At 44.7% G+C, this 9,712-nt stretch overlaps 2 protein-coding genes across 3 annotated transcripts in view; one reads left to right on the top strand and one right to left on the bottom strand.

Moving 5' to 3' along the window:
* Positions 1 to 616, bottom strand: part of psmc2 (proteasome 26S subunit, ATPase 2) — a 6,434-nt gene extending 5,818 nt beyond the window's left edge. Inside the window, exon 1 of the mRNA XM_053650126.1 lies at positions 427 to 616. Coding sequence (XP_053506101.1) covers positions 427 to 496 — 70 coding nt within the window. The 5' untranslated portion in view covers positions 497 to 616. The remainder of the gene's footprint in view (positions 1 to 426) is intronic.
* Positions 615 to 9,466, top strand: prdm4 (PR domain containing 4). Of its 2 annotated transcripts, XM_053650123.1 has the most exons (12): positions 615 to 845; positions 1,053 to 1,105; positions 2,805 to 2,926; positions 3,371 to 3,559; positions 4,570 to 5,304; positions 5,412 to 5,561; positions 5,680 to 5,798; positions 6,051 to 6,136; positions 6,279 to 6,406; positions 6,553 to 6,969; positions 7,334 to 7,502; positions 7,654 to 9,466. In XM_053650123.1, exons 3-12 carry the CDS (start codon positions 2,806 to 2,808, stop codon positions 7,985 to 7,987), a joined length of 2,448 nt encoding a protein of 815 aa, XP_053506098.1. In that variant the 5' UTR covers positions 615 to 845; positions 1,053 to 1,105; position 2,805; the 3' UTR covers positions 7,988 to 9,466. The 2 variants fall into 2 exon arrangements, with proteins under 2 accessions (XP_053506098.1, XP_053506097.1); XM_053650122.1 differs by lacking the exons at positions 615 to 845; positions 1,053 to 1,105 and having other exon boundaries at positions 2,578 to 2,926.
* Positions 9,467 to 9,712: the final 246 nt, after the last annotated feature.

Genomic DNA, 9,712 nt, shown 5'->3' with positions numbered 1-9,712 from the left:
TTGGGTTGTTGTTTTGCTTTTAAGTGGGGGTGTAAATTTCCATCTCGATAATAAAGAGGACCTCAGTTGCTGCGATATTTTGAATGTGGGCCAGGTAATAAATTGAACACGTTTGTAAATATGGTCTAAAATAATGTACACTTTTCCATTCGGAAACGCACGGGGGGCACAAACTTTTGCACCCAATGCTCCCTAATCGAATGCACTCGTTGTACTCGTTACCTAATAACAATCAAATATTAGTCATTCTTTCATACCTATATGATCATTTAGAATTATACTTACATTTTTATATCGGAATAAAAAGAAATAGAGAATGATAACTATGGTTACAAAGCGCTTATATGTATGTTAGCAATGCATCGGGAAATGCTAGCTACATAAAATGCTAATTTTGTACTTTTTTTGTTTAAATAAAGAATATACCTCGAATTGGCCCGTCATCCTTTTCCTCCTCTTTGACTTTGCGCTGCTCGGTTCCTAAATAATCCGGCATTTTTATTTATTTATTTATTTGTATTTATTTTTATTAAACTTCTCTTTACAGTGGCAGTGGAGGCAAGATTACACAGCAGGTTTTTTTTTAAGCTAGCGTATTCGTTCACTTCCGGTTCACTTCCCGTATGCAGGCTGTGTAAATATCCGGTATTAAAAATAAAAGTGGCATCCTCTTTTCAGTCAGTAATTGCCGTTGAACGTTTCATTTAGGTCTTTTATTTTGAAAAACGGCTACTCTTTCGCCCCTCCTTGAGTCTCGCTTACCTTTGAGCCATGTTATTGTTTTCTTCTGATTATTGTTTTTTTCTCTCTCTCTTAACAAATTTGTCCAAATTTTAGATCTCATTGTAAGTATATTTAAAAAGCGGTTGGTGTTGCAAATGCGTTAATAATATGCACAGGAATTTAATGAATTGTGCTGAGTTTAAGACAAGCTGTATAGATTGTATGATTAAAGGAAATCCAGTGCATTCATCCTACATGCATGTTTGGATATTTCTGTGTAATATAGAGCTGAATTAAATTTATTGACTGAAGAAATATTTCTTTTTTAGTTGCAAAAATGTAGCTAGACCTCGCAGTGCCATAAGTGACAACAAACTTTCAGGTAAGCATTGCTGTTCTGCTGAAATTGAATTCGTTTACATGTTTAAAATGTTTCCAATGTTAATGCGAGGTATTATTGCTGAGAGATGTTCAGGATTTGTGTGTTTGTACCATGCTGTGTATGTTGATTGACTATAAATTGTTCTCAAAAGCGTGGCCAACCTTAAAATAAGTCTTGACGCCCCTTATGCACCCCTTGTGGCCCCCTTTTGCCACCCCATGTCTCAAAAACATGGACCCAGCACTAACACTGTTTGTGAGGACCTTGGCTGCGGATCCTTCGCTACAAACTCGTAAAGTACAATTAAAGAATAACGTCGACGCAAAACTCCACCCGGAAAACACATCCAATATGTATTTATATCGTATTATCTTATATCCGGAATATTTATATTTTCATCGTGTGACGCAATGGTGTCGCAGGAGGACGTCGTTATAGCGGGCACGTTTATAACGATCGAGGTTTGCTGTAAAGAAAGTAAATAAATAACGGCGCAAGAGCTTCTTTTCTCGCTCGCTCCGTGACTGCAGCCGTCATATGAATGAGAAATCCAGCGTCGGAGGAGTGGAGATGTCGGAGCGACCGCCGGACAGACTAAAGCATTAAAGCGCCGCTGCATCGCGCTGCTCTCTTCACGTACGGATGACACCCTATCTAACAGGAATGGCATTGTGGATAGGAACACGAAACAGCCGACATGATACGTCGACGAAAGGTTTACTCGAGAAAAATAAATACTGCGCTTACATTTACACCTGTGCACACATGATTATTTATTTATTTATTTATTTATTTGATATCTTTCCACGATTTAACTGCGAATATGGCTACAGATTTCTTCTGCACATGCACTTTTGTACGTTATCACTCATTTGTTATTTCTACCTCATTGTACTTTCTTTATTTTTACTGGACTTTATCTGAATCGATTTTTTGGAATTTAAAAAAAAAAAAAAAAAAAAAAGTCCATTTGAACGAGTCGTTATTTGCATCCATTATTGTGCATTACCGCTCAAAAGTTTACACACGCTCATTCTTTATTTTTATTTTCCCACATCTTAAAATAATAATAAAGTCATCAAAACTCTGGAGTAACACAAATGGAACGATGGGAATTATGTTGTGATGAAAAAAAAAATCCAAAATAAATCAAAATAATTTCGTATTTTATCATCTTCAAAGTAGACGCGCTTTTCGCCTAGAATTTCCAGAAATGTACTCTTGGCGTTTTCTCGAGCGATTTCTTGAGGAATTTCCCTGAGATGCTTTTTAAACAGTATTAAAGGAGTTCACACCGACGCCGGACTCTTATCGGCCGCTTTTCGGAAATATTTCTCTCCGAGTCGTCCGTTTAAACAAATATTTCTTTGTAAATAAAATGTTCGTTTTCTAATGAAAGAAATGAAGACGTCGGAACGATGATATTTTCGTCTACGACACCGAATTCACACGTTTAATCACACGCCTTCAGATCAAAAGGCTTTTAACATCATGAGAAACATTTCAGTCGAGTGTCCACAAACTTTTGACCGGTGGTGTATACCGTATACTGTCCCTTTACTCTGATCTGCATCTACCGTACATCCACCACTGTACTTGTTCAGTGACAATAAACATACCTTATCTTCAAGATTAATATGCCAGCCGTTCTGGTTGGAGTTTTCCTTTCGTGTGTCACAGACGTCTCGTTTCTGCTCAGCATGAACGACATGAACCTCAGTCCGGTGGGCATGGACCAGCTCAGCGTGCCCTCGGTCAGCGCCGGTCACCTGGGCCTTCCTACCTCGCCCACTCACAGCCACAACCCCATCGCCACTCCAGGTTCGAGCGCTTGAGTCATAATGCAAGGAATTTGACTTTTTTTTAAAAAAACCCACTCTCTGTGTGTCGTGCTGTTAGAGGAAAATAATCAGTGACGCAGCGGACTTCCTGTCAGTTAGCACGCCGAAGCCGAGTTAAAAGAAAGGAGAGAGGCTGGAGACGGGGGACGACTGTTTATAGCTACTCTAATGTGTAACGTATACTTGTTTCACGAACGATAAACGGATACAATGTATGACTGGTTAAAGAATATATGAGAAAATGATTCTTTTCCTATAACAGCAGCACAGCGAGCGTTTTATTCCTGACTTAACGTGTTATAAGAAGCGTTATAACGTGACTGTAAGAGTAAACAGATTAGGAATATAAAGGATTTGCACCGTTGTATGCTGTTAGATTATAAAAAGTCCTGATGCACTTTCTCTCTCTCTGCTCCTTTGGCAGGAATGCCGGTCGCCATACCGAGCCTCGGGCCGTCTCTCGGGCCGCTGCCCTCGGCGCTGTCCCTGATGTTACCCATGGGGCCGTTAGGAGACCGAGGAGTCATGTGTGGCCTTCCGGAGAGGAACTACACCCTGCCTCCTCCTCCGTACCCTCACCTGGAGAGCAGCTATTTCAGACACATCCTCCCGGGTAAGGAACTCCAGAGACGTTATATGACCTCGTTTCAGACTAACGGTGAAGCGATACGATACGAAGAATATCACATCGTGATACTGTACTACGATACACGATAGATATCACGATATCCAACGAAAGCAAAAACCGTATCACGTTTAAAAATAATCTTGTTTTAAAGCTGTATGATTTCATTTTTGTTTTTAAACGAGAAATTCTTTTGAACGAGTAACTCACGGAGAAACTTCCAAACTGTTTACGCCAAAGTTCTACACCAGGACGATGCAAACGAGACCGAACGCTTTTATCGTCACGGCAACGGTCGCTCCGTGACGTTCGAACGGAACGGGATTTCTTTCTTTCTAGATCGCTTAACTCCAACATTATTTATTTTTTTTTGTTTGGAATGAATTAAAGACGTTGCGAGGAATTTTCCTGGAGGTGCCAAAACTTTCCGAAGCACTTTACTATTACCACCCCGACGTTGATCGTTTTCCTATAGCAGCACGTCCCGACAGCGGTTTGTTTCATCTGACACAACAGAAACGCGCCCGCAGTTACGACGTGTTGTATTTTTATCCATTCACAGTTCAGTTTAATATTGTCGAACGTCCGTGAAATGAGTTTGTTTCGTTTTTTTTCTTCACAATTTGGTCTTGGGCAGCTCCCACCTATCATACGAGGATAAAACGCGCTTCCTCCGAGAAATATGCAGCGTCAGATGCATGTTTTCGAATAGATAGGAAAGCAGGAAATCTGCCCTCCACATACACGAGCTCACAGATGCCCACGATTGGATAGAGTCACTGACACTGATTGACAGGTGAGAGAGAGAGAGAGAGAGAGTATGCTCCTCCCACCCAAAAGAGCGCAGCCAGCCTATTAAAACGAGTGCATTAATATAAACCTGTGATATCGCCCAGCCCTAAAGGTAACAAGCAAATATTAAATAGACAGAAACAAAGTGGGAAAAAAAAGATTCTGACCTTGGGGTTTTCTTGTTTGTTGTTTTTGGGCCCCTGTAGGTATTTTGTCGTATTTGGCCGATCGTCCTCCGCCGCAGTACATCCACCCCAGCAGCCTCAACATGGACGCTGCTCTGTCCGTGCCCAACAACAACCCTTCATCCCTCGACCCTTACAGCGGCCCAGGCGGACATTTAGAACAAGGCCTGGTGTCCATAGATTCACGGCAGGCCGACCTCCACCAGGGCGGCGCTCATGAGGTGCAGCTAGACGCGACTGGACTGGCGATGGAGTCGCGTGTGAACAGCCCCATGTCTCCTGACGGGATGGGGGAAGAGCTAGCCACCATGGACGGCGTGGTAGTGACGGCGGACGCGCAGCAGCCTCTCGGCAGCAGGAATCAACCCCACGAGAGCCTGGAGGGAGGCGTCATGGCTCTTCACGGCCCCGGACTGGAGCTGCCCGTGGTGATGGAGCAGGAGCACATGAGTGGACGTGTAGGGAGCAGCTCAGGAACCGGAGCTCCAGGAACCCTGAGCGAAGCTCTGCACTCTAACGGTGAGCTGAGCTCGGGCGTAGTCAGTGTGGTGCTCACCGGGGCCATGGCGCCGCAGACTCAGCTCGAATCTGTATCGCTGCACAGCTCAGGCATGGTGCTGGAGCCCGTAAACGTGTCCCCGATCACCGCCGAGGTCTCGCTCGGGCCGGATAACAGTCTCGTCCTGGTCAACTCCACCCTACATCTGGAGAACGCCAGCGCAAACAAGGAGAACATGACCACTGCTTTCACGATTTGTAAGTTAAACAATAACAATGATTCATAAACGTTTTGGTCAACACCTCACGTAGCGTGAATCTTATAATTCATCGTTAATGTTTTCCTGTAATGAACGTGTGTTCAGGGTGCACTTTATGTGAGCGCTCTTACACCTCCGACTGTCCCGAACACGGACCGGTCACATTTATCCCGGACACGCCCATTCAGACCAGAGCCCGCCTCTCTTTGCCCCGCCCGCTGTGCCTCCGTGTGTCTGTAACTGACGAGCCCAACGGTCAGTGTAGACACGACAAACTTTATTCGAAAAAAGAAACATTTCTATACAGCATGGTGTGTTCTTATAGTTTGAGTGTGGCATCTAACATTACCAACATGTACCACGATCTCCTCAGGTGTGTTTGTACGGGAGACGATTCCCACCAGGACCTGCTTCGGCCCAATGGTTGGACAGCACTGCAGCAGCGTCGAGCTCTCAGACTGGACTGATAAAGACACGCCTCAAATCTGGAAGGTCAGTCTTTTGCTGGGGGAAATGTATAACCGTTAAATAAATTAACGGAGCAGTGGAAGAAGGTGGCCTGGTCTGAGGAATCACGACGTAAAGGATCTGCTTCGAACGTCTTAACGTTGCCAGATAACCACAGAACACCTTCAGAAGTCTTGAGGGGACTTGGGTGGACCTACACAATATTAGCCAGGAGGTTTTAATGTCATGGCTGTAGTTATGAGTGTAGTTTCATACCTTTACGTTTCTGATTTTCAGATGTTCCACAACGACATCTTGGAGTTCTGTATAGTCACGACCGACGAAAACGAATGCAACTGGATGATGTTTGTGAGAAAAGCAAGGTACCATGATCAGAGGTCTTAATAAATATTACGTCAGTACTCCCGGAGGCTTTTCACTTAAATCATTTTGGGGTTTTTTTTGGTTTTTTGGTGGGCGTTGTTTTGGTTTTTTTTTGCCCCCCCCCCCCCCCGCCCGCCGCAGGACGACACAGGAGCAGAATCTGGTGGCGTATATTGATAACGGGAAGCTGTTCTTCTGTACGTCCAGAGAGATCCTCCCCGAGCACGAGCTGTTGTTCTATTACAGCAGGGAATACAGCAGACTGCTGGGTAAGACGGCGTACTGATCTCTCACGCTCTCCCACGAATTCGAGACATTGTGCCCCTCCCACCCAGAGAGCACGACCAGTTTTAATACAGAGGATCCTGACTAGTAGAGCTACTGGATAACGCTGTTTCTGTAACCCATCTTGCAGGCGTACCCCGCGTCCCAGAGGGTCAAATCTGCCACTGTGGAAAAGAATGCGCCTCCTTCTCCGACTTCAAATCTCACCTCAGCAGCCACGCCCACAGCCACAGCCCCTCCCAGGAAGACCCCACTCACGGCGTCCACCCCCAGGAGAAGCTGGCCAGCGAGGCCCCCAGTACCACCTCGTCTCCGCCGTGGCAGTGCCAGTCTCAGGGTGACTGTCAGTCCAGCAGTGGAAGCGGTCAGCGTCACGGCAGAGAGAGGAAGTTTAAATGCAGCATGTGCTCGCGAGCGTTCACGACCTCCACCAAACTCAACGTGCACTTCATGGGTCACATGGGCGTGAGGCCACACAAGTGCAGCTACTGCAGCAAAGCCTTCAGCGACCCGAGTAACCTGAGGATGCATCTGAGAATCCACACAGGTACCAGATCAGTCCCAGAACTTGTTCTGTTTGGTCAGAAGAAGGTGTTGATTGACGTTCCATAACGGAATTGTGTTTTTATTCCTTACTCCGCCTCATTTTTGTGCCTTCTAGAGTCTAGAAGCTTCCGTAGAACATCTGCTGAGGATTCAAAAACGTGGTTTTTGTCTCTTTCATTTATTTATTTTTATGCCGAATTAGTATTTAGCACGGCATGACGTTACGGTGCCGCCGTCTACATCGCTTGCATGCTGCTAAAAAAGTTTTGGCGCCCCCGACCGACTCCGTTAAGCCTGATCTTAGAAATGGATGGCGTTTGTCCGTTCGGTGACGTGTGACGATTTGATCTACCCTCGTTCTAAAGGTCAGAAGAACTTCCGGTGCAGTGTGTGTGGAAAGTCCTTCACCCAGAAAGCCCACGTAGCGTCTCACATGGTGATTCACACGCCGACCAAGAACATCAAGTGTGACCACTGTGACAAGACGTTCAACAGGAAACAGGATCTCAAGCAGCACATGTACTCGCACTCGCTGTAAGGGACGCGTACATTTTTATGTCTTGTTTGATTGTTTATTTGTCTCTCGTGGGTGTGGCCAGTCCAGCATTGTACAGATATCGCATCTCTTTAACCTCCTGTGTCTGTTTGTTGTTTTTGGGGGGCGGGGTTTTTTTCTTTTCTGCAGCGACCGACAGATCACCTGCCCGAAGTGCGACAAGCAGTTCCTCAAAACCGATCACTTAAAAAAGCACCTGAACTCCCACGACGGGAAAAGGGACTTCATCTGTGAAAAATGCAACAAGGGCTTCCTTACGAAATACCATCTGACACGCCACCTGAAAATCTGCAAAGGCCCAAAGACAGGCAGAGGGGCCGCTCACGAAGACGAAGGCGAGGAGGAAGACGGGGACGAGGAAGAAGAACCAGACGAAGAACAGGAAAGAGATTTAATAGGACCAGACGAGAGAAAAGCGTGCGATATTGGCATGGCGGGCTTTTCCTCAGAGAAGACTCTTTAACCTCTCACTGTGATTTTGCAATTTGCCTCGCTTAAGCTACACTTTATTTAGTGCTTTTTTTTTTTTTACTCAGTTTACATTCTGTTTCAGACCTTCTGACGTGCCAAATCATTTGGGGAGCGTCTCTACGTTCCCAGGGTCCTATGTTCCCAAGATTTCTATGGCACGTAATAAACACATGACAAAGGCTCCTGTGTTCCCCAGTTCCCAGGGTCCTATGCTCCCCAGCTCTATATAGCACGTGATAGCACGAGTGCTGCAGGGATGACGTATTTTTGTCGGACAACCCGGAAGTTAGCATCACCCCGGTTCCCTCGACAAAAAGCCCGTAGGATTTTTCCATTGGATTTTGGATTATTGGAGAAAATAAGCGTCAACAAAAGTTTAGAATTCGTACACGTTTCATTCATCAACATAATCTTCGCAAAAGAACACAGCATTACAATTGGGAAAAAAACACTACGATTGGAAAATACCATAAACTGATAAATGTACAAGTTGGGAAGTTTGAGTTGGAATAGTTTGCAAGAGCGTGAGTAGTAGATGAGTTTTCCTGTCCGGCGTGATGACGTTTAACGTTCCCGACACCTTCTGTAGTCCCATTAACCACTTGTTAGCAGCCGGCTTTTTCAAGACACGTAAAAGTTTTTTTTATTATTATTTGTTTTTGTTTTTGTTTTTAAATCACGAGTGTGGTATTACTGGTGTATTTTACGTCGTAGAGTTAAACGTGAAAATATCTCGAGCTTGTGTTAACCACAGACCTTATTTCAGGCGTTTAACCAAAAACCCAATCAGACGACCCGTTGACTTCAGGACGATGGAACCGGAAGGGCTAAAATGCTAACTCGTTTCCAGGTTTGAGGACTCTATGGGAAGCTAAAAAAAAAATTAGTTCCCATAGAGAACATTCGCTTAACATGAGACGGGTTATTATGGGAACTCGTCAGAGGTTTTCTGTTCCCCAGCACTGTCATATGGCTCTCAATATAATAGGCCTAGACTTGAGGGAACTAAATAAATGGATGGAATCATGGAAAGTTCATAGCTTCCTTAGGTGAAAACGGGAGCGTATCTATGTTCCCAGGGTCCTATGCTCCTCGGCGTTTAAAGCTAAAAGGTTAAATGAGTCCTGACTACATAAAAGCTTTTTGAAAAGTTTACTTAATGTGTGTTAACAGAATATTGAACTGGGGAACATAACGAACACGTGACAAAGGGTCCTGCGTGCTGGGGAATATAGGACCCTGGGGAAAATAGGAAGGACCCCATTATTTGTAAGCTCTGGTTTATGGAACAATTCCTGAAACACGTGCTGTATCTGAAACGCTGCCATTTTAATGTTTATCAGTTCAGTGAAGTCGGTACTTTTGTCATACTTTGCCTTAGTTGTTATTTATTTGTATAATTTCAGTGCGTAAAACCGCCATCCGTTATGAAATGAGGTCATTTATAAATAAATTAATTTCTATAAATCTTGTTCGCTACAATGCAGATTCAGTTTGTTGTACATTTCCATTCTGTTATATTATAACAGGGCGCACGGTGGCTTAGTGGGGGTTTCCTCCGGGTACTCCGGTTTCCTCCCCCAGTCCAAAGACATGCATGGTAGGCTGATTGTCCAAGTCCAAGTGTATGAATGGGTGTGTGAGTGTGTATGTCATTGTGCCCTGTGATGGATTGGCACCCCGTTCAACGTGTACCCCGCCTTGTGCCCGGTGCTCC

This window comes from Ictalurus furcatus, chromosome 19 (assembly GCF_023375685.1).
Source record: "Ictalurus furcatus strain D&B chromosome 19, Billie_1.0, whole genome shotgun sequence".
Classification (NCBI taxonomy): domain Eukaryota; kingdom Metazoa; phylum Chordata; class Actinopteri; order Siluriformes; family Ictaluridae; genus Ictalurus; species Ictalurus furcatus.
Note: the sequence above shows the minus strand (reverse complement) of the source record. Positions and strands in the feature narration are given on the sequence as shown.

Bases quoted from the DNA above. Each gene is read 5' to 3' on its own strand.
- prdm4 (XM_053650122.1), top strand. From the start codon at position 2,743: ATGCCAGCCGTTCTGGTTGGAGTTTTCCTTTCGTGTGTCACAGACGTC. The intron at 6,137-6,278 runs GTACCATGATCA...CGCCCGCCGCAG, and splicing joins ATGTTTGTGAGAAAAGCAAG to GACGACACAGGAGCAGAATC. The intron at 6,407-6,552 runs GTAAGACGGCGT...CCCATCTTGCAG, and splicing joins GGAATACAGCAGACTGCTGG to GCGTACCCCGCGTCCCAGAG.